The sequence below is a fragment of the Saccopteryx leptura genome, chromosome 6 (assembly GCF_036850995.1).
Source record: "Saccopteryx leptura isolate mSacLep1 chromosome 6, mSacLep1_pri_phased_curated, whole genome shotgun sequence".
NCBI classification, from domain to species: domain Eukaryota; kingdom Metazoa; phylum Chordata; class Mammalia; order Chiroptera; family Emballonuridae; genus Saccopteryx; species Saccopteryx leptura.
The window spans coordinates 87672375-87697911 of NC_089508.1; the positions used below are offsets into that span (position 1 = coordinate 87672375).

At 41.3% G+C, this 25537-nt stretch overlaps 1 protein-coding gene across 1 annotated transcript in view; it reads left to right on the forward strand.

Moving 5' to 3' along the window:
* Window positions 1–25537, forward strand: part of RYR3 (ryanodine receptor 3) — a 605631-nt gene that overhangs the window by 445016 nt on the left and 135078 nt on the right. The window contains 3 exon segments of the mRNA XM_066388565.1: window positions 11667–11847; window positions 13715–13826; window positions 16934–17054. Of these exon segments, the coding sequence (XP_066244662.1) occupies window positions 11667–11847; window positions 13715–13826; window positions 16934–17054 (414 nt within the window).

A 25537-nucleotide genomic window follows, 5' to 3' on the forward strand; every position in this document is an offset into this window, starting at 1 on the left:
AAAATCATTGCATCCCTACTCATCATCCCTTTGGTGACAGTGATTGCTTCAGGGTAAAATGAGCAATGATTCCATTTCCATCCAACTTCTCAGGAATGTGGAAAAAAAGACAGTAATGTGAAGACAGCCTTTGAAGAAAGTCACTCTGAGCATTCACACTGTTATGAAGCTCTGTTCATTTTGGAACTCAAGCAAATGCATTGTTGTAAGCCCTTGGGCAAAGCTAATTTGCCTCAGATTTCTCTCTCCTTTAAAAAGGGCACTCAGGGTCAATATTCAGCTTCCTCCAGTGGGTTGGGTTGGCAGCCCAGCCCACTGAGCTACAGAGCTGAGCTACAGATAATTAAGAAGAGAATGCTCTCTTTCTCTCTCTCTCTCTTAATCATGCCATTCTCTGTACCTTAGGAATCCTTTGGAGATTCTTTTCCATGGTCCCCTCTCTAATTAGCAGCATTGGTTACACTTTAGTTCCTTCCCCTTGCAGGGTGCCCTCTGCATCCCCCCACAAATCAGTAATCAAGGAATGGCTTCCTAGGTCAGTTGGTAGAGCCAACCTAATTAGCTTAGATCTGAACCTGAGATTCAAATAAAATAAGGCTAATGTGGCAAATAAATTTCAATAGCAAATTCAGTATAGAACCCATAATCTGGTTTTTCACATTCTGTTCCACATTGTGGTTCATGCCCCATCAAACTCCATGATGCTGATGACTGTGGGAAGAGCTACGTTGAATTCAACATGCTGGTAAAGACTCCAGCTGACCCACAAGGGTTTCCATCCTAACAACTAAAAGAATCAGAGTACAATATTTAAATAAGATGATTAACAGGAGGATTTTCCTTTTCATTTTGACACTGAAAATTTCCATTTTAGCTTCATTATTCTTAAAATGAAAAATGACAATTGGCAGGGTAGATATATGTGCGCTATGGTAAGTTTTGGGGGCCAAAAACATTTGAAAGTAGTGGAACTATAAGTTTATCTATGATTAAGAATATTTCCTCTCAAATATGTTGAATTTCCTAGTGCCTTTCTTTTAAGTATCCCTCCTGTGATTGAACTCTGTCGGGTACAGTTTCAACCAATAAGAAAGTGTGGCCTTTGGACTTAGTATCATCGCTTTGCCTGAGCTTTTCTCACTCAGTCTCTCTTAGTGGTTCTCTTTACCATTCCCTTATTGTGATCATTTTACCCTTTTAGCATTTCCTGAGAACTTTCCTCAGGTGCATTCTAGTTTAATAAAAACAATTTTTTTCACTGTCATACATTAGATCAAATTTGAAGAAAAACTTCTTTTAAAAAATTTCAGCCTCTTATTAAAAGATGGAACTATAAAGCAGTGAATGCATACCAATGGGCTGTTTAAATTCAGTTTAATAAAAATTTTCTTAATCAAGTCACACAGTTCTAAAACACAGTGTGTCCATAAAGTCATGGTACACTTTTGACAGGAAAGCAACAAAAGACAATAGAAATGTGAAATCTGCACCAAATAAAAGGAAAACCCTCCCAGTTTCTGTAGGATGATGTGGCAGCATGTGCGCATGTGCAGATGATGATGTAATACCGTGTATACAGCGGAGCAGCCCACGGCCATGCCAGTCGAGATGTGGACGGTACAGAGGAAAGTTCAGTGTGTTTTGTGGCTTGCTAAATTCGAATCCGTGACCAAAGTGCAACGTGAATATCGGCACGTTTATAACGAAGTGCCACCACAGAGGAATAACATTACTCGGTGGGATAAGCAGTTGAAGGAAACTGGCAGTTTGGTGGAGAAACCCGCTCTGATAGGCCATCAGTCAGTGATGAGTCTGTAGAGGCTATATGGGATAGCTACCTAAGGAGCTCTAAAAAATCTGTGCATGAGCCCAGATCGAACTGCACTGAATAGGTATGAAACTGGGAGAGTTTTCCTTTTATTTGGTGCAGATTTCGCATTTCTATCGTCTTTTGTTGCTTTCCTGTGACCGGTCTAAAGTGCACCATGACTTTACAGACACACTGTATAAAAGATATATATATTTACAGTCTTGAATTTTACTGAAATGCAAAAGATTAAGTGACTCAAAAAAAAAAAAAAAAAAAGGAAAGAAGGGAGGGAGGGAGGGAGGGAGGGAGGGAGGGAGGGAGGGAGGGAGGGAGGGAGGGAGGGAGGGAGGAAGTCAGCAGGCCAACCTCTGAGCCAGGAAATACTGCGGCTGGGTCATAGCATAGCCTTTCTAGGGCTGTGAGTCCCATCAAATGTTGTCAAATATGAGTTTGTGTGGGAGATGAGCACAAGTTAATTTCAAGCAATTGGACAGCAAGCAAAACCCCTCTGAACCTCTGGACATGATGGGAGAAATCTCTACATATGGGTTAGACTAATAGACTCACTCTAAAACTAGAAGAGGTATGAGTATCTCAACAGCGTTACTAAGATTTTTATCATAGAGGACCAATTTCAAGAATTCTCTGAGGTCCATCCACACAAACCTGATTGTTCTGGGGTAGGTATTAGACTGGTATCATTTCACTACAGGTTGATTGAGGCACATTAGCTTGAGTTACCATTATACCTCCTTCCAAAGAAGGGAGGAAATACATTTTAAGTTCCTTTCATGGAGTTAACAAATATATGGAGAGAATCCAAGATGGCGACGGAGTAGGCAGACATTCCAACTGCCACCTCCCAGGACCAAACTGCATTATAGCTTAAGAAAAATCATCTTGAAAAGGCAATTTTGGACTAGATGAAGAGGAGTCTTGCAAGGCTGGTGGCCGAGGCCAGGCAGGTTCACATTGGATTTGAGCAGACGGTCAAGAAACTGCAGAGCCGGAAAGTGTTGAGCCATACCAGTTTATTGGAGGCTCATAAAAATAGGCAAGCAAATAAACAACAAAAGAGAAAGAGCTAACAAACAAAGGAAAATCTGTTACTCACAGTAAGGGCAAGGGAGCAAGAAAAATCACACCTCACAGCGGTGGGAGAGTGATCTGGGAGAATCGCTGCCCAGAGGAAGCACCCATAGCCTTACATAGGCTATACACAGGTGCCTCTGCCACGTGCTCACACAGTAATCAAGTAAAGGGCTTACAACTGGTAAACCCGTGAGCAAGCCTAACACAGCTGCCTCACAAGTTTATAACCAAGGATCACAGAAGCAACATCAAGACTGGTAAGAAGGGCAGAGTCACGGAAAGGGCTGCCTTGTTCCCAGGAGCTAGCCAGGCTGAGGGACTCTCCCTGTGGGGAGGGTCACCCTGAGAGGGGAGGTTCCTCAGCCCCAGCAGGGCCTAGATAGAGCCCCAGAGCCTAGAAGAGGCGCCCAGACAGTATTTGGTGGTGAAAAGAGCCAGGGTTTCTGTCTGTGAGAAAGAGACAGAGCTCTCAGAGACACAGGCTCTGTCTAAAAGGGCCAGTGCAGAAAATCTCATTCACAGTCACTTACACAGGGCTCCAGCAGGGCAGAGCTGAGAGGACTAGAGTTGCATAAGGAGAGTGTAAAGTTGGAGACCCAGGGAGAGACACTGTGGGGGACAGTCACCAGAACACCTGTGCTGAGTCATTCTCTAATACCACAGTCACCATCTTTCTTGGGTGGAACAGTCCCCTCTGAGCAGCATCAGCCTGGGGAAAAGCAACTGCCCCACCCTCAGGAGTCTCTCCAGACCCACCCCATGGAGACTGGGTCATTCTGAGAAGCCAGGAAGCAGGGGACATGTCAGTGACTCAGTTTTCTGGGGTTAAGGCCAGAGCTTCCCCTCACATGCTCCCAAGTCTAAGACTGGTGCTTCTGCCCCACTCAGTAGAAATTGTCTGGACAGCAGGCAGACCACACTTCTAGGTCTCATAGGCCATACTCACCAGACTCCTGGGACCACATCTGAGGTCTGTGAAAAAGCCTGGACAGACTGATACCTGGGGTCAAGAGGGATAGCCACACCCATCACCTTTCCTAATACCTGAATTGCCACAGGCTCTAGACTCTACCAGAGGGTTTTTCCAGTGGCCGAGCCAAATAAGCACCTAGCAGACAGAGGCTGCAGGAGGTAGGACTCAGGGAACATTGGCCTTTTAAGTGGAACTTCCTCCAGGCCTAGAGTGGGTAAAAGCCAGCCTAGGTGTGCAGTTTGGTATTTCCATGTGCACCCAGGCCCAGCAGAGGCAGCCACAAACTCTGGATTGCTTGTAGCTCCAAGAAGGTTACTGAGGGCTAGTCACGGGCAGTGCTTCCCACTAATCTATTCTAGGTTCCTGCAGGGAGGCCCAAGGCTCCAGTGTCCAGCTGCAGAGATCATTGGTTCAGGACCTAACAACTCTTGCTAGAGTGGTATCCTAATGAAGGTCACTTCACACCTGGCCCAGCTGAGGCAAGTTCTACTCTCTGTGGTCAGCACTGGCACAGTGGCTTATATGCATTGGATAGGGTGGAGAGTCACAGCCAGCCAGCCTGGGTACTGGATATCTTGCCATGTTGGGCTAGGTTTCACAGTGGAAAGGGAGAGAGGCTTGTAGCATGGACAAAGTATGGGTACCTGTGAGCCTATTGTTCTATCTGGTCAAGGAGCTTAGCCACTTTCTTGGGGGGCACAGTCAGCCCCAGAAGAGGACTCTCTCAGTCTTCCTCCCTGAGACTGGGGTCTCACCTGCTGTAAGAACTTCTGCAGAGGGGACTATTTTCCATACGTGATCTGAACCTGCTGCTCAACTTGTTGGGGAGAAATAAAATTTCAGTATCCAGCAGTAGCTGAGGGATAAGGCTCTGGAGTAGGGGCCACATTCTCCATACTGAGCTCCTGACCAAGAGACCCCTGAAGTAGGGGGTGCCACTAACATTTTATTTCCAATCTCAGCTGCCCTAAGCCAACAAGCTTGCAACCTGTATAGAAGTAGGTTGGGTGAGGCCAATCTGAGTCACACTACAGTCTCTAAGGAAGACTCTGTGAGAAGGCTAGGCAGCTGTAAGAGGAGGTGGAGAAGCTGAAAAGTGGAGGCAAATCTTATGGAGCTTGGGGCTTTTACAGAGCTGCTGTCATCTCTAAGCAGGAGGAAGCTGATCCTTATATACAGGTTGGCCCCTCCCACACTACCCAGGCACAGAAGTCACAGACACAAACAGCGAAAAGAGCAGTAGCTGCAAACAAGTAGCCCACAGCAGGTTAAAAACAATAGCTGACACTAACCCAAGAAGATCTAGAGCCAACACAACTGGTAGTGGGTGGCAGACAGCACAAACCCTAGACTCAGCTAGCTACACAAGCAGCACTCCCAAAGGAGGATTCTAGCAAGCACCATACACTGTGGAGAATAAATACACCCAACAAGACAGACATTGCAGGTTGATCCCTAAAACCAGCCAACCTGAAGGGATAACCATACCCACAAAAAGACCAACTGCATTCAATACTCACACACAACAGGAGGGAAAAATAGTACCTGCAAGAAACATACCTAGAGCAAGGAAAACAGGTGGCCTGGAGGGCAGTACCACTGAGCCCATCTTCCTCATAAAGACACCACAAATATTTCAAAGTCAGACAGCACAACCTAATACACAAAATAGGCAGACAAAGAAATGCAACCCAAATGAATCAACAAAAGAAATCCCAAGGAAAAAAACTAAATAAAATGGAAGTAACCAAAGTATCAGATGCAGAATTTAAAATAATGATTTCTAGGATGCTCAAAGATCTTAGAGCAACAATGGATATGTCATAATGAGAGCCTAAATAAGGAGATAGCAAGCATCAAAAAGGACATTGAAATCACAAAAAAAGAACCAGTCAGAAATGACAAATACAATATCAAAAATGAAGACTGCACTAAAAGGAATCAACAGCAGGATGGATGAAGCAGAGGATTGAATCAGGAATTTAGAAGGCTTGATAAACAAAAGCACAGAAGCAGAGCAGCAAAACGAAAAGAGGTGTAAAAAGACTGAGGAAACTCTAAAATACCTCTGTGACAATATGAAGAGAAACAACATCCACATTGTAGGGATTCCTGAAGGAGAAGAGAATAACAAGGGACAGAAAACCTGATTGGAGAAATCATAGCTGAAAACTTCCCTAAATTGATAAAGGAAAAAGTCACACAAGTTTAAGAAGCACAGAGAGTCCCATTAAAGAGAAACCCAAAGAGGCCTACACCAAGACACATCATAACTAAATTGCCAAAGTTAAGAGACAAAGAATACTAAAAGCTGCAGGAGAAAAGCACTTAATTACCTACAGAGGAGCCCGCATAAAGATGACATCTAACTTCTCAACAGAAACACTTGAGGCCAGAAGGGATTAGCAAGAAATATTCAAAGTGATGCAAAACAAGAACCTACAACCAAGACTACTTTATCAAGCAAGTCTGTTGTAAAGTTGAAGGAGAAATAAAAAGCTTCCCAGACAAAAAAAAAAACTCAAGGAATTCATTACAACCAAACCAGTACTGCAAGAAATATTAAGGAGTCTGCTGTAAAAATCACAGAGGAAAAAAGGAAATCAAGGAAAAGTAGGTGGTAGATTTAAAGAATAAAATGGCAGTAAACAACTACCTATCAATAATAACCTTAAATATAAATGGATTAAATGCTCTAATCAAAAGACATAGGATAGCTGCGCTGATAAGAAAACAGGACCCATACATATGCTGTCTACAAGAGACCCACCTCAGAACAAAAGATACACATCGACTGAAAGTAAAGCATGGGAAAAGGGGTTTTTTGTGTGTTTTTTTTTTTACAGGGACAGAGAGGGATAGACAGGGACAGACAGACAGGAATGGAGAGGGATGAGAAGCATCAATCATCAGTTTTTTGTTGCAACACCTTAGTTGTTCATGGATTGCTTTCTCCTATGTGCCTTGACCGTGGGCCTTCAGCAGACTGAGTAACCCCTTGCTCGAGCCAGTGACCTTGGGTCCAAGCTGGTGAGCTTTTTTTGCTCAAGCCAGATGAGCCTGCGCTCAAGCTGGTGACCTCGAGGTCTCGAACCTGGGTCCTCCACATCCCAGTCCAACACTCTATCCATTGTGCCACCGCCTGGTCAGGGATAAAGGTATTTCATGCAAATAGAAACAGCAAAAAAAAGCTGAGGTAGCAATACTTATATATGACAAAATAGCCTTTAAAACAAAGACTAAGGGATAAAGAAGGTCACTACATAATGAAAAATGGAGCAATCCAACAGGAGGATATAACCATTGTAAATATTATATCTATGCACCTAATATAGAAGCACTTAAATATATATATAGCAGATTTTGATGGACATAAAGGGCGAGATCAACAGAAATACAATAATAGTAGGGGATTTTAATACTCCACTAACATCAATGGATAGATCCTCCAGACAGAAAATTAACAAAGAAACAGCAGCCTTAAATGACACAGTAGATCACCTGGATTTAATTGATATCTTCAGATCATTTCCCCAAAGCAGCAGAATATACACTCTTTTCAAGTGCTCATTGTACATTCTCTTGGATAGACCACATGTTAGGACACAAAACAAATCTTAATAAATTTAAGAAGATGCAGATCATATCAAGCATTGTCTCTGATCACAATGGCATGAAACTAGAAATCAACTAGAATAGTAAAACTGAAAAACATTCAAACATTTGGAGCATAAATAGCATGCTATTAAATAACAAATGGGCTAACAATGAGATAAGGAAGAAATAAATTTCCTTGAGGCCCTGGCCAGTAGGCTCAGCAGTAGAGCATCAGCCTGGCAGGTGGAAGTCCCGGGTTCAATTTTCGGTCAGGGCACACAGGAGAAGCACCCATCTGCTCCACCTTTCTTCCTCTCCTTCCTCTCTATCTCTCTCTTCCCCTCTCGCAGCCAAGGCTCCACTGGAGCAAAGTTGGCCCTGGCTCTGAGGATGGCCCCATGGCCTCTGCCTCAGGCACTAAAATGGCTCCAGCTGCAACAGAATAATGCCCTAGATGGGCAGAGCATTGGCTCCTGGTGGACATGCTGTGTGGATCCCGGTTGGGCGCATGTGGGAGTCTGTCTGATGCCTCTCTAACTTCAGAAAAATACAAAAAAAATTTTTTTCCTTGAAACAAATGAAAATGAACATACAACAACTCATAATTTATGGGACACAGAAAAAGCAGTCCTAAGAGGGAATTTCATAGCATTACAGGCATACATTAAGAAGCAAGAAAAAGCCCAAATAAACAACTTAACCCTGCATCTAAAATAACTAGAAAAAAACAACAAATAAAGCCCAGAGGAAGTAGAGGAAGGAAATAATAAAGATCAGAGCAGAAATAAATGACTTAGAGGTTAAAGAAGCAATACAAAAGATCAGTGAAACCAAGATTTGGTTCTTTGAAAAGGTAAACAAGATTGATGAATGTTGAGCCAGACTCATCAAGAAAGAAAGAGAGAGGACTCAAATAAAATTAGAAGTGAAAAGTAGAGATGTAACAACTGACACTGCAGAAATACAAAGGATTGTAAGGAAATATTATAAAGATTTATATGCCAAAAAATTGGACAACCTGTTTGAAATTGATCAATTCCTTAAAACATATAATCTTCCAAAACTCAATCTGGAAGAATAGGAAAACCTAAACAGACCAATTACAACAAATGAAATTGAAACAGTTACCAAAAAAACTCCCAGCAAACAAAAGTCATGAACTGATGGCTTCACAGGCAAATTTTACCAAATATTCAAAGAAGAACTAACATATATCCTTTTCAAGCTATTTCAAAAAATTCAAGAGGAGAAAAGACTTCCAAACTCTTTCTCTGAGGCAAGCATTATCTTCATTCCAAAACCAGGTAAAGACACTAAAAAGAAAGAAAAATATAGACCAATATCACTAAAGAACACAGATGCTTAAATTTTCAATAAAATATTAGCAAACTGGATCCAGCAATATATATTAAAAAAACATATAATCAAATGGGATTTATTCTGGAGAGGCAAGGCTGGTACAATATTCGCAAATCAATAAATGTGATTCATCACATAAAAAAAAGAAAGGGTAAAAATCACATGATAATATCAATAGATGCAGAAAAAGCATTTGATAAAATCCAGCACCCATTTATGATCAAAACTCTCAGCAAAGTGGGAATACAGGGAACATACCTCAACATAATAAAGACAATCTATGACAAACCCACAGCCAACATTATGTTCAATGGGAAAAAATGAAAGGCAATCCTTAAGATTAGAAAGAAGGCAGGGGTGCCCCATTTCACCAACTCTTATGCAACATAGTTCTGGAAGTCCTAGCCACAGCAATCAGACAAGAAGAAGAAATAAAAGGCATCCAAATTGGAAAAGAAAAAGTAAAACTATCATTATTTGCTGATGAAATGATACTGTACATAAAAAACCCTAAAGTCTCAGTCAAAAAACTACTAGACCTGATAAATTAATTTGGCAGGGTGGCAGGATATAAAATTAATATTCAGAAATCAGAGGCATTTTTATACACCAACAACAAACTGAACAAGAAATTAAGGAAACAATCCCCTTCACTATTGCAAAAACAACAACAAAAAAATAAAGTACCTAGTAGTAAATTTAACCAAGGAGGTTAAAGACTTGTACTTGGAAAATTATAAGACATTGACAAAAGAAATCAAGGAGGATACAAACAAATGGAAATATATACCATGTTCATGAATAGAAAGAATAAACATCGTTAAAATGTTTATACTACCCAAAGCAATCAATAAATTCAATGCAATTCCTATTAAAATACCAATGGTATACTTCAAAGATATAGAAAAAATATTCCAAAAATTTATATGAAACCAAAAAATAACACAAATAGCCTCAGCAATCTTGAAAATAAAAATTAAAGTGGGAGGTATCACACTTACTGATATCAAGTTATTCTACAAGGCCATAGTTATCAAAGCAGCTTAGTACTAGCATAAAAGCAGGCCTACAGATCAATGGAACAGAATAGAGAACCCAGAAATAAACCTACGCCTTTATGGTCAATTGATATTTTATAAAGGAGGTAAGAGCATACAATGCAGTAAAAACAGTCCCTTTAATAAATGGTGTTGGGAAAATTGGACAGATACATGCAAAAACATAAAACTAGACCTCCAACTTACACCATTCATAAAAAATGACTCAAAATAGATAAAAGACTTAAATGTAAGTCACAAAACCATAAACATCTTGGAAGAAAACATAAGCAGTAAACTCTTCAATATCTCTCGTAACAATATTTTTGCTGATTTATCTCCATGGGCAAGTGAAATGAAGGACAAAATAAACAAATGGGACTATATCAAACTAAAATCTTTGCACAGCAAAAGACACCATGAACAAAATAAAAAGACAACCCACACAATGGGAGAACATATCTGCCAATATGTCTGATAAGAGGTTAATAACCAAAATTTATAAGAACTTCTAAAACTCAACACCAGGAAGGTAAACAATCTAATTTAAAAATGGGCAATGAAACTGAATAGACACTTCTCCAAAGAGAACATACAAATGGCCGATAGGCATATGAAAAAATGTTCAACGTCACTGATCATCAGAGAAATGCAAATTAAAACCACAATGAAATACCACCTCACACCTGTCAGAATGACACTCATTAACAAATCAATGCACAATAAGTGCTGGCAAGGGTGTAGAGAAAAGGGAACCCTCCTGCACTTTGATGGGAATGCAGACTTGTGTAGCCACTTTGGAGAACAGTATGGGGTTTCTTCAAAAAATTAAAAATCAAACTGCCTTTTGACCCAGCTATCCCACTTTTAGGAATATATCCAAAGAATACCAAGTCACTGATTCAAAAGGAGATATGCACCCCCCATGTTTATTTCAGCATTGTTTACAATAGCCAAGATCTGAAAACAGCCCAAGTGTCCATCAATCAATAAGTGGATTAAAAACCTGTGATACATATACACAGTGGAATACTATGCGGCCATGAAAAAGAAGAAATCTTACCTTTTGCAATGGCATGGATGGACCTGGAGATTATTATGCTAAGTGAAATAAGCCAGGCAGAAAAAGACAAATATCAAAGGATCTCACTTATATGTGAAATTTAATGAACAAAGTAAACTGAGGAATGAAATAGAGGAAGAAGCAGGGTCACAGCAGTCAGAGGGAAAGGGTATAAGGGAATGGGATCAGAGAAGGTGAAGGGATTAGTGAAACTATATATACATAACACATAGATACAGATAACAGGACAGGAAATCCCAGAGGGAGGGGGTCAGGAGATGGGGGAGGGGGGCAGAGGCAAGTAATGGGGGACACGGGTGGGGGGTAAGGGAGTTATATTGAGTGGGACACTTGAATCCATGTTAACACAATAAATTAAAATTAATAAAAATTAAAAAATATATATGAAGTTCTTTTATTCTCAAAGTCACCTGTAATACATCAGTAATCAATGGCAAACTCTGTAGTGTATTTCTTGCCCTCTGAGGACCTAAAGATAGTGAAATAGTCTGGCATAAAATCCTGAAGGATTTTAAAGGTAGGATTCTATTCTATAGAGGTTAATCATAATGCTTCAAATAAACAGATTCTGACCTAATTTACCAAAGCTCCCCTTTCTTTCCATCAGTATTACCTCCTAATCAGTCAAATATTGCTCTGTTAACCTCATCAATTAGAAATAAATTCTGGTGTTGTCCTTTTCAGTGAGGAGGAAGTAATGCCCTTTGTCTCTAGGTGAAAGTGTGGAAGAAAACGCTAGCGTCGTGGTCAAGCTGCTCATCCGACGCCCAGAGTGCTTTGGCCCCGCCCTGCGGGGTGAAGGAGGAAACGGTCTGCTGGCTGCCATGCAAGGCGCCATTAAGATCTCTGAGAACCCAGCCCTCGACCTCCCCTCTCAGGGATACAAGAGAGAAGTGTAAGTCAATGAAATGGCCTTCTGGCACAGATATAGTTGATAAGCTCCCAAATACAGTGGTACCTTGAGATACAAATTTAATTCATTCTGTAACCGAGCTCATAAGTCAGTCAACTCATATATCAAACTGCCGATACTGAACCCGTGCGCCAATGCACCAACTAGTGGCAGCTTCCCAAATCATGGCTCGTATCTCGGAATTTCACTGGGATCTTGAACAAAAATACAGACTGAGTAGCAGCTCGTATCTTAAAAAATTCGTATGTTGGTCTGTTCATATATGAAGGTACCACTGTACTGTCAATACATGAATTATTAAAGTCATGTCACTGACTTACCCCCAGTAGAGAAAACACAGATTCTTTGCAATTGTGGTGAAAACTCTTTAAATCACTTTGTCAAGAATGTTGTCATCTTCACCCTCCCAGTGAGCCCAGGGATCAGTACCTTCACCCACTTCCGTTTTTCTGACTCCACTCAGACCAAACAGCAAATCGAGAAGTCTGGCGAGCTCTTTTAGCCAACACCACTCCTCCCTACTTCATCAGCACAGGAGGAAGCTATACAGAGATACAGAGGAAGCCTGGACCAGCAAGGATACAGTCCTTGTCTAACTCCAGACTGTTCCCTTCAGTATTTTAAACCTTGGTGTCTCATCTCATACCTCACTTTCAATACTTCCTGTTCTGAAAGTATTGTGATTTGATTCTTTAAAAAAAGAGAACTGCGGTAGCCCTGGCCGGTTAGCTCAGTGGTAGAGCACCGGCCTGGTGTGCAGGAGTCCTGGGTTCGATTTCCGGCCAGGGCACACAGGGGAAGTGCCCATTTGCTTCTCCACCCCTCCCCCTCTCCTTCCTCTCTGTCTCTCTCTTCCCCTCCCGCAGCTAAGGCTCCATTGGAGCAAAGTTGGCCCAGGCGCTGAGGATGGCTCTGTGGCCTCTGCCTCAGGCACTAGAATGGCTCTGGTTGTGGCAGAGCAATGCCCCAGATGGGCAGAGCCTCGCCCGTTGGTGGGCATGCCGGGTGGATCCCGGTTGGGCGCATGCGGGAGTCTGTCTGACTGCCTCCCCGTTTCCAACTTCAGAAAAATAAAAAAAATAAATAAATAAAAAAGAGAACTGCAGAAGGTAAAAAATCACAACATCACTAATCTTGGTATTTAAAGATTGAGGAAACAGTGCACTGGTGGACTGCCTTATGACTTTCCTTTTGTTATGTCTTATGACCATTTGCTTTTCTTTAATCACAGCCTCTAGATTAGACACCAGAATCTAGACAAGGGGTGGAACTCAGCAGAGATAACTCTCCAGCTGGTTGGGGTTCTTTTGCGGGGGGGAGTTGTATGTATATTGTTGGGGGTTTTTTTTGTCATTTGTTCTGGCAGGTGACCTAGTAAAGCTAGAAAGGACCTATAACAAGCTGTCCCAACGTCCTCATGTAACATGAGAAAAAACTGAGGTCCAGAGTTATATAGCTTGTTAGCAATGGAGCCAGAACATGGACTTAGCCTGCCTCACTCCTTGTCCGATGTACTTTCCTTGTATATTCAGGAAGGAAAGGGGAATTAATGATTGGGAGGACCTATGAGTATTTTGGTGCCTCTCCAGAAGAGTGTATGGTCTGAGTGACCAGCTCATGTCAATAAACATGCCTTAAAGTTCATGGGACCCTAGAAATGTCATGGACAAGTATATGGGTCCCATGAACTTGACTAAGACTACCTGGTTGACTCTGGAGAGGGAAAAGGTGTCCAAGAGAGGATGCATGATGCCCAGGATGAGTGTCTCCATATCAAGCAGCTTGTGTCTAACAGCACAGCCATACCTTCCAGGCTTCCTCACACCTCCTTGTGTTGGTTCTTTCTCAGTGGCACAGAGGACAATGAAGATGAAGAAGAGATTGTGCACATGGGCAATGCAATTATGTCGTTTTACTCAGCTCTTATAGATCTACTGGGCCGCTGTGCTCCTGAAATGCACGTAAGTAATCGAGTTTTCAGAGAGCAACTTAGGGGTTTGACCCCAAAGCACTGTAGATTTCCTGAATGTAATTTCTTTTTCTGCTTATGGCATTTGCTGACATGCCTTTCTCTCAGTTCCTTTTAGCTAACATGAACAGTAGTTTCCATCTCTGATACTTGGGTCTGCAGCTTTCTAAGGAATGTGTGTACTTTACATGTTGATGAGTCGGCTCTGACTCTTAATGACAATATGAATGAGTTCTGTCCACAATGCCCTGTTCTCAACAGCCCTGCTCAACTCCTGTAGACTCATGCCTATGGTTTCTTTTGTGGAGTCAATCCATCTCATATGTGGTCTTCCTCTTTTCCTTTTGCCTCCTATTTTCCCTACATTATTATCTTTTCCGAAGAACCCTGCCTTCTCATGTTTTGCTCGAAGTAGGACTAAGGAATGACTCCTGGGAAAATCCCTGTGTTGGGTGATTTCTCTGTGGCACTAGTTGGGCTTATCATCCACATATCCAGTTTCAAAAGCTCCCCCAAATTTTACTATGTGCCTCTTTTTCTGTGATTTTCTTTTTTCTTTTTTAATTGCATTTTATATTCAATATTATTTTATATTATTAATATTTTCAGGTATACAGCATAGTGGTTAGATAATCATATACTTTAATAAGTGTTCCCACCAATACTTCTAGTACCTGTCTGGCACTGTACATAGTTATTGCAATATTACTAACTATATTTCCTATGTTATACTTTATTTCCCTGTGACTGTTTTTGTGATAACGAATTTATACTTCTCAATCCTTTCACCCCCAGCCCCCCCAACCTCTCCTCTCTGGTACCGCCTGTCTGATCTCTGTGTCTATGAGTCTTTTTCTGTTTTCCAACTTGATTCTCAAGTGTGGCCATCAGGCTACTCCACGTGGAAACCCCTTTGTTCTTGATGCCCATGGTGAGAGTCACCGGGAAAGGAGGCTCTCCCCATGGGCCCTGGTTATTTCTCAGGGTACGCTTTACAGACATGACTAAAGGGATCGTTCTATTTTTATGGGATGTCTTCTCAGACTTTCCAGGTGTGATCTTAAAAGTTGCATTTTTTTCATTTTCTCTTTCTTACATCTGTTGGGGGCTGAGAGAAAGTGAAATAAATGGTCTCACATCATAAGTGAGAGAGGAAATAACTGCTTTTTATAGGACAACAAAAAAGATAGCCTTTTAAATTAGAAGAGTAACCCGGTAACTCTTTGAAGAATTGCTGGATTTGCTCATGCAGGGCTCTGGTGCCTGCCTGCCTCTCTGCAGTGCTCAGTGTATTGGGATTAGGACACAGCATTTCCCAAAAGCACTTGCAATGCAGATTAGGTTGATCTAAGCAGTTGGATCTGGTATTGATGAGATTGCATATTTGGTCACTGCCAAATTAAGAGTGGATGTGTTATGTTTTTCAATGCTAAAGAAAACTATAACCTATTAAAACAGTGGCTTTCAAACGTATTTTCCCAAAACAATTTGTCTTGACCATAGTGAGAAATATAATTTACCCTGTCACCTACTATACATCTATTTCAGAAACAAAATTTATTCTTACCACAGATATTGCACTCTAATTTTTCCTATCTATAGTAATCTATTTCATGCTCTTTAATCCTGGTCAGAGCCCACTAACTTGATTTTACAATCCACTAATTGTGGATTACAGGTTGTGGCCTGTAGCTTAGGAGACTGCATTAAAGCAGCCATCCTTACTTTTCTTCCAGTATGTCATGGGTCTTGCCTAATACACAGTCTAGCCTGTTTGCAAATCTATCAACAAGTGTTAGGGAAAAACTGTTTCAACATGGAAGAATCTTGATCAGAAGTACTCCGGTTAGAAGAAAATCTAAATCTTGATAAGGGAGGCTGATCAGAATCCTTAGAATTCTAGTTCCTACTATGATAGTCTATCCTTACCCACATGGGTTTGTCTTTTTATTTCTGTGACTTAATCAAATAAAGGAAACTTAAAAGGGAACCCGGGAACTATTACAGTGTTTTACAGTCTTTGGTGTAGAGAGGTCAGTCCCTCTGCTCACCTGCTGTCACAGAAAACAAGTTACACAGTTTGCTAATTCTCAGGAAGACAGCAGCATGGATGGCTAAGCCGTCAGAACCCCATCTGGGAAGGAGTTTTTCCTCCTTACTGCCCCTCTTGTCTAACACTTTACACACGTACCCAGCCTTCTCAGATTCCCTCTCCTGGGCCCCTGCTCTGTGAGTGGCGGTGTGAGGGGAGATGCCATCATCACTGACAGCTGTCCCTCTCCCCACAGGAATGAGAGATGGCAGCTAGGGTGAGTGCACAGGCCTGGAAGAATCTTGATCGGATCAGTTCTTTCCCTGAGGCTTCCAAGCATCATATCCCAGCATGCCATGCAGCTGACCTTGGGTCAGTTGGATCCTGAGCTCATGACAGTTGAGTTCTCTGCTCAGGTGCTGTACCCTGAGCATGATTTTTGCCCTCACATACAGGAGGCTGTACACCTGGCTGGTTGGCCCATTCATGGTCATATGCATCCTATCATCCATCTGGAATAACTCCACTGAGACCCTCAATTCCTCTGGAACATTCTCTACATCCCTCTTGACTACTTCCAATCCCAGAATTAATCAACCTTTTAGGAAACTTCAATTCATAAGTCTTTCTACATTTAGCAGCATTCTAGAGTCTGGAATTATAGCCACATTGCCAACACTTCTGTCATGGCCACTGACAGCTTCCTGTACTGCGGTCACACCAAGAATCACCAACCGGCCCCACATTGACTGCTGAGACTTGATACCATAATTGCATGACCATTGTAATCATAGCAAAGAAATCCTTGGTCAGTTATTTCCTCAGGAGCACCTCTTCTAGAGAATCTAGAGAAAGCTCCTTTCTTTCCCAGTTAGACATTCATATACTTTAATAAGTGTTCCCACCAATACTTCTATATTGGTCATAAGTGTCTGTTACAAAATTATGGAAATTTAAAAGTGTTCCCAGCTTTTAAAGAGAATTATTTCATTGCCAGAGGTTTAGAGGTGGGGTGGAACAGGGGTGTGGGAACTTCCTTTATCTTATTCTCCAACCCTGCATTGCAGCTTATCCAGACAGGAAAAGGGGAAGCCATCCGGATCAGATCAATCCTGCGCTCCCTTGTCCCCACCGAGGACTTGGTCGGGATCATCAGCATCCCCTTGAAACTGCCCTCCCTGAACAAAGGTAAGAGAAGCAGCTAAGAGCTGAGTGCTGCAGCCCCCTCCGGGGCCACTCTCTCAGGGTCAGGACTATGTCTGCCAGCGCCATCCGCCCAAGCTCCTACTTGCAGGGCGGGCAGCACCAGGGAAGGTCTTGCTCTTTTTCTGGTGAAGAGTTCTCTCCTGGCTCCAGCGGGCTCCTCTCTCCTTTTCTCCCTAATGTCAGAACTCCTGTGCCCTATGTCCCATAGACATGGACAGTCCAGACCTCACAGTCCTCCAAACACTCGAATCCTCTGGAGGGCAGCTGACAGATTGGGACCAATGGAAGTTCTCGTCATGGTCTTTTTTCTTTGCCTCTGTGTCCCCCAGACTGGGCAGCCACCTTGGCAACAATAGGACCTGACACAGGCTCCCTCTGCCACAGTCCTAGGTACCTCATGCCATAGGTACCTCCCAGCCATGGGTCATAAACAGATTTTCCCCATTGTTCCTTATTTCATGTGGCAACAATCAATGTTAACTTTGCAAAACTTCCACTCTCCCAGAAGCATCGTTTCTCTGTCTCATTCCATAGCTATTAGGCAGTTCCATCCAGGCAGATGCAGGAACTGAAAAAAATAGCATGACTCTTACTATTACAGTGGTTTCCAAACTGGTATTCTGTGGAACATTTTTGTAGAAGATATTAATTGGTGTACAAGGGGTTTGGAGTCAAGTAGGTTTGGGAGATGCTATGGAATATAATACATTTTTTCCAGCTTTATTGAGATATAATTGACATGTAACATCATGTAAGTTTAAGGTATACAGTGTGATGATTTGATACACTTAAATATTGCAAAATGTTTAACACAATAAGGTTAGTTAACATATCCTTCACTGCACATAATTACCATTTGTTGTTGTTGTTCTTATGGTGAGAACATTTCAGTTCTACTCTCACAGCAACTTCAGGTATACAATACAGCATTAACTATAGTCACCACACTATCCACTAAATCCCAGAACTTACTCATCTTGTCACTGAAAGTTTTTAGCTCTTTGAGCAACATCTCCCCATTTCCATCTCCTCTCCTCCCCCAATCCCTGGTAACTATCAACCTATTCTCTGTTTCTTTAAATTCAATGTTTTTAGTGTTCTCATATAAATGAGATCACACAGTACTCGTCTTTCTCTGTCTGACTGTGTCATTTAGCATAGCGCCCTCAAAGTTCATCCATACTGTACAAAGGGCAGGATTTTCTTTTCTTTTTTCTTTTTAAGGCATTTATTTTATTTTATTATTATTATTATTATTATTATTATTATTTAGTTTTCCATTGATTTTAGAGAGAGAGGAAAGAAGAGAGACACACACAGAAAGAGAAGCATCAACTCATAATTCCACTTAGTTGTACACTCATTGGTTGCTTCTCATATCTTCTCATACGTGCCCTGACTGAAATTTTTTTTTAAGATTTTTTTTTTATGATTTTAATTTGTGTTTACATAGATTCAAATGTCCCACCAAATATATCTCTGCCCACCTCTTATTCCCCTCGGCCGCCCCTATACCCCCTCTCCCCAATGCCTTCCACCCTTCCCTCCAGGATTTGCTGTCCTGTTCTCTATAATGCTGTGTTATGTTTATATCATTTCATTCATCTCTTTCCCTTCTCTGATCCCATCTTCTCTTCTACTTTCCCTCTGGTCCCTTTGATCCCACCTCTGCCTCTGTTCTCTTGCTCAGTTCACATTGTTCATTGTATTCCTCAAATGAGTGAGGTCATATGATATTTTTCTTTCTCTGCCTAGCTTATTTCACTTAGCATGATAGTTTCCACGTCCATCCATGTTGCTGCGAAAGGTAAAATTTCCTTCTTCCTCACGGCTGCATAGTATTCCATTGTGTCTATGTACCACCGCTTTTTAATCCACTCATCCACTGATGGACACTTGGGCTGTTTCCAGATCTTGGCTATTGTAAACAATGCTGCCATAAACATGCGATGCATTTCTTCTTTTGAATCAGTGATTTGGTGTTCTTAGGATATATTCCTAAAAGTGGGATAGCTGGGTCAAAGGGCAGTTCCATTTTTAATTTTTTGAGGAATCTCCATACTGTTTTCTACAGTGGCTGCTCCAGTCTGCATTCCCACCAGCAGTGCAGGAGGGTTCCCTTTTCTCTACATCCTCTCCAGCACTTATTATGTGTTGTTTTGTTAATGAGCACCATTCTGACAGCTGTGAGGTGGTATCTCATTGTGGTTTTAATTTGCATTTCTCTAATGATTAGTGATGTTGAACATTTTTTCATATGCCTATTGGCCATCTGTATGTTCTTTCTGGAGAAGTATCTATTCATTTCTTTTGCCCATTTTTTTATTGGATTGTTTATCTTCCTGGTGTTGAGTTTTATAAGTTCTTTATAAATTTTGGTTATTAACCCCTTATCAGATGTATTGGCGGATATATTCTCCTGTTGTGTGACTTGTCTTTTTATTTTGTTCATGGTGTCTTTAGCTGTGCAAAAACTTTTTAGTTTTATAGTGTCCCATTTGTTCATCCTGTTCTTTATTTCACTTGATCATGGAGATAAATCAGCAAAAATATTGCTACGAAAGATATCAGAGAGTTTACTGCCTATGTTTTCTTCCAAGATGTTTATGGTTTCAAGACTTACATTTAAGTCTTTTATCCCTTTTTTTAAAATTTTATTTATTCATTTTTAGAGAGGAGAGAGAGACAGAGAGGGAGAGAGAGAAGAGAGAGACAGAGAGAGAGAGAAGGGGGGAGAAGCTGGAAGCATCAACTCCCATATGTGCCTTGACCAGGCAAGCCCAGGGATTCGAACCAGCAACCTCAGCATATGCTTTATCCACTGCGCCACCACAGGTCAGGCTCTTTTATCCCTTTTGAGTTTACTTTTGTGAATGGTGTAAGTTGGTGATCCAGTTTCATTATTTTGCAATTGCCTGGGCAATTTTCCCAATACCATTTTTTAAAGAGGCTGTCTTTACTCCATTGTATGCTCTTACCTCCTTTGTCAAATATCAGTTGTCCATAAAGCTGTGGGTTTATTTCTGGGTTTTCTATTCTGTTCCATTGATCTGTATGCCTGTTCTTATGCCAGTACCAAGCTGTTTTGAGTACAATGGCCTTGTAGTATAACTTATATCAGGAAGTGAGATACCTCCCATTTTATTCTTCTTTTTAGGATTGCTGAGATTATTCGTGTTCTTTTTTGGTTCCATATAAATTTTTGGAATATTTGTTTTATATCTTTGAAGTATGACATTGGTATTTTAATAGGAACTGCATTGAATTTATAGATTGCTTTGGGTAATATAGACATTTTAATGATGTTTATTCTTCCTATCCTTGAACACAGTACATGCTTCCACTTGTTTATATCTTCCTTGATTTCCTTTATCAATATTATATAATTTTCTGAGTATAAATCTTTAACCTCTTTGGTTAAATTTACTCCTAGGTACTTAATTTTTTTGTTGTTGTTGCGATAGTGAAGCGGATTGCTTTCTTAATTTCTCTTTCAGACAGTTCATTGTTGGTATATAAAAATGTCTCTAATTTCTGAATATTGATTTTATATCCTGCCACTTTGCTGAATTCATTTATTAGGTCCAGTAGTTTTTTGACTGAGACTTTGGGGGTTTCTATGTACAGTATCATGTCATCAGCAAATAATGATAGTTTTACTTCTTCTTTTCCAGTTTGGATGCCTTTTATTTCTTCTTCTTGTCTGATTGCTGTGGATAGAACGTCCAGAACTGTGTTGAATAAGAGTGGTGAAAGGGAGCAACCCTGCCTTGTTCCTGATCTTAAGGGGATTTCTTTTAATTTTTGCCCATTGAGTATGATGTTAGCTATGAGTTTGTCATAGATGGCCTTTATCATGTTGAGGTATAATTCCTGTATCCCCACTTAGCTGAAAATTTTGATCATAAATGAGTGCTGGATCTTATCAAATGCTTTTTCTGCATCTGTTGATATTATCGTGTGATTTTTATCCTTTCTTTATTTATGTGCTGAATCACATTGATTGATTTGCGGATATTATACCAGGCTTGTCTCCCTAGAATAAATCCACCTGATCATGACATATGATTTTTTTCATGTATTGCTGGTTCCAGTTTGCTAATATTTTGTTGAGAATTTTAGCATCTAAGTTCATCATGGATATTGGTCTATAGTTTTCTTTCTTTGCAGTGTCCTTACCTGGTTTTGGAATCAGTATTATGCTCACCTCATAAAAGGAATTTGGAAGTCTTTCCTCCTCTTGAATTTTTTGAAATAGCTTGAGAAGGATAGGAGTTAGTTCTTTTTTGAATATTTGGTAAAATTTGCCTGTAAAACCATCTGGCCCAGGACTTTTGTTTGTTGGGAGTTTTTTGATAACTGTTTCAATCTCATTTGATGACATCGATCTGTTTAGGTTTTCTGATTCTTCTATATTGATTTTTGAAAGATTATATGTTTCAAGGAATTTGTCCATTTCACCTAGATTGTCTAATTTTATACCATAAAGTTCTTCATAGTATTTTCTTACAATCCTTTGTATTTCTGCTGTGTCAGTTCTTACTTCTCCTCTCTCATTTCTAATTTTATTGATTTGAGTCTTCTCTCTTTTTTTTTTTTTTTTTTCGTGAGTCTGGTTAAAGGTTCATCTATCTTGTTTACCTTTTCAAGGAACCAGCCCTTGGTTTCACTGATCCTCTGTATTGTCTTTTAGCCTCTATGTCATTGATTTTTCACTCTGGTCTTTATTATTTCCTTCCTTCTACTTCCTCTGGGTTTTACTTGCTGTCCTTTCTCTAGTTCTTTTAGATGCAGGGTTAACTTGTTTGAGCTTTTTCTAGCTTCTGAAGGTATGCCTATAGTGCTATGAACTTCCCTCTCAGGACTGCTTTTGCTGTGTCCCATAAATTTTGAGCTGTTGTATGTTCATTTTCATTTGTTTCAAGGAAATTTTTAATTTCTTTCTTGATCTCACTGTTAACCCATTTGTTATTTAATAATATGCTATTTAGTTGCCAGGTGTTCGATTGTTTTTCAGTTTTTCTATTGTAGTTGATTTCTAGTTTCATGCCACTGTGATCCGAGAAGATACTTGATATGATTTCAATCTTCTTAAATTTGTTGAGACTCATTTTGTGTCATAGCATGTGGTCTATTCTAGAGAATGTACCATGAGCACTTGAAAAGAATGTATATTCTGCTGCTTTAAGATGAAAGGTTCTGAAGATATCTATTAAATTCAGTTGATCTAGTATGTCCTTTAAGTCTGCAGTTTCTTTGTTAATTTTCTTTCTTGAGGATCTATCCAGTGATGTTAGTGGGGTATAGAAATCCCCTACTTTTATAGTACTGCTGTTGATCTCACCCTTTATGCCCATCAAAATCTCCTTTATAAATTTAGGTGCTTCTATATTAGGTGTATAGGTATTTATAATGGTTATATCTTCCTGTTGGTTTGCTCCCTTTATCATTATGTAGTGACCTTCTTTATCTGTTACTGTAGCCTTTGTTTTAAAGTCTATTTTGGGCCCTGGCCGGTTGGCTCTGTGGTGGAGCGTCAGCCTGGCATGCGGGAGTCCCGCGTTTGATTCCTGGCCAGGGCACACAGGAGAGGCGCCCATCTGTTTCTCCACCCCTCCCCCTCTCATTCCTCTTTGTCTCTCTCTTCCCCTCCCTCAGCTGGGGCTCCATTGGAGCAAAGTTGGCCTGGGCGCTGAGGATGGCTCTGTGGCCTCTGCCTCAGGCGCTAGAATGGCTTTGGTTGCAGCAGAGTGACGCCCCATATGGGCAGAGCATTGCCCCCTGGTGGGCATGCCAGGTGGATCCCAGTCGGGCACATGCGGGAGTCTGTCTCCCCGTTTCTAGCTTCAGAAAAATACAAAAAGGAAAAAAAAAGTCTATTTTGTCTGATATGAGTATTGCTACCTCAGCTTTTTTTTCATTCCCATTTGCATGAAATATTTTTTCCATCCCTTTACTTTCAGTCTATGTGTATCTTTTGTTTTGAGATGTGTCTCTTGTAGACAGCATATGTACAGGTCCTGTTTTCTTATCCATACAGCTACTCTATGTCTTTTGATTGGAGTATTTAATCTTTTTACATTTAAGGTTATTATCGATATGTAGGTGTTTATTGACATTTTATTCTTTAAATCTACATTTCTCTTTTACTAGATTCCCCCCCCCCTTTGTTCTGTTTACAGCAGACCCCTTAACATTTCTTGTAGCATTGGTTTGGTTATAATGAATTCCTGAGTTTCTATTTTGTCTGGGAAGTTTTTTATTTCTCTTTCAATTTTAAATGATATCCTTGCTGGAGAGAGAAGTCTTGGTTGTAGGCTCTTGTTCTGCGTCACTTTGAGTATTTCTTACCATTCCCTTCTGGCCTCAAGTGAAGTCAGATATCATCCTTATGGTGGCTCCTCTGTAAGAAATAGACTGCTTTTCTCTTACAGCTTTTAGTATTCTTTCTTTATCTCTTAATTTTTGTATTTTAATTATGATGTGTCTTGGTGTTGGCTTTTTTGGATTCATCCTTAATGGAACTCTCTGTGCTTCTTGAACTTGTGTGACTTTCCTTCATCAAGTTAGGGAAGTTTTCAGCTATGATTTCATTGAACAAGGTCTCTATCCCTTGTTCTTTCTCTTCTCCTTTAGGAACCCCTATGATGCGGATATTATTTCTCTTCATGTTGTCAGAGAGCTCTCTTAGAGTTTCCTCGGACTTTTTGAGCCTCTTTCTTTTTGCTGCTCTGCTTCCATGCTTTCATTTATCTTGTCCTCTAACTCTCTGATTCAATCTTCAGCTTCATCCATCCTGCTTTTAATTCCTTCCAGTGTGGTCTTCATTTCTGATATTGTATTTGTCATTTCTAACTAATTCCTTTTTATTATTTCAATTTCAATATCCTTTCTTATACTTGCTATCTCTTTATTTAGGTGCTTGTTATGTCCATCCATTGTTGCTCTAAAATCTTTGAGCATCCTAACAATCATTATTTTAAACTGCATCTGGTAATTTGGTTATTTTCATCTCATTCAGATTATTTTCTGGGGATTTCTCTTGTTGGTTCATTTGGGTTGCATTTCTTTGCCTTCCCATTTTGTCTATGTATAACACGGTGTGGCCACAGAAGTTCGATTGGTGTGGCCTCTGTGTTCCCTAGGTGTGGTCTGTCTGCAGGCCTGCCACCACCTCTGCCACGGCCTCGGGCATTCGGGCACGAGTGTTGCCTGTGCCAGCCCGCTGCAGTGGTCGCTGTGGCTTTTACCTCGCCTCTGTGGGCAAGATTGTGTTTGCGTGCCTGGGCTGCAAGCCTTGGCTCACTCAACCTCTGCACCACCCCTGAGGGCAGGACTGCGCTTATGTGCCTAGGCTGCAAGCCTTGGTCACCCCTACCTTTGCCCTGCCCCTGCTGGTAGGACTGCGTTCAGGGGTTTAGGCTTCAAACCCTGGCCTGGCCCCTGCCTCTACACTGCCCCCATGGGTGGGGCTGCACTCCTGCATCTGGGCTCCATGCCTTGGCTGGCCTTCACCCCACCCCTGCGGGTGGGACTGTGCTCACGTACTGGGGCCACAAACTTCGACCCCATGGGTGGGGCTGTGCAACAAGCAAGTCCAAGTTGGCACCAACACCATTCCAAATCTCTGCCAATGCAACCCAACCCCAGTTCAGTTCATCAAAAACTGTCACAGGAGCAGGAGTCCAGGAAAAGTCCACATTCAGGAGAAGTCCACATGGCACTGGAATTGCTGTCACACTTCCACACTCTGCAGCTAGCGTCAAAGTCCCAATGACTGCTGCCTCCAGCTGGCAATGACCCAGGTAGACTGGAAAAGCCATCCACAGCATGCATGAAGATGGAGCTTCCATTTTCTTTAAGCTGGAAAGATGAACCCAGGGGTCCTATACTGGAGCTTTACAGCCATGGGGTGGTGAGGAGAACCTTGGGATACACTAAGCTGGGTGGCAGAGGTAAATTTGTAAGTTGGCAAAAAAGGAAAAAAGGAGCTCTGAATTAGGAGTAGGTCCTAGCCTAAAATATGAGTGGGGCATTGAGGCAGGAGGAATAAAGGAAAGACTATATATTAATCAAAGCAGCAGAAAACAGGACTATCAATACCCACAACAAAGATCTTCGAGAGAAGAATAAAAAACCTGAATATTCAGGCAAGACATAGTTAAATGGCCCTTGTGTAAATGAGACCAGTCTACCAGCTACTTGGAAGAAATACCCCAGGCTCATCCACAGTGTTGTAGATGGGGCCGGCGGCCCTGGGCACCTATTAGCCTTCAGTGGCAAATCCCAGTATTCTGGGCAAAGTTAGGTCACAGGTGGCTGGAGCAGGGCTGGAAGAGACTGAACCCTCCCTTAGAGGAGTGAGGGGGAAGCCTACCTTCCAGTGTGTCCCTTCTTCCTCACAGCAAAGGCATGTAAGCCTGGCAGGCTTTGGCTCAAATGACCATCCTTTCCACTATTGAAGC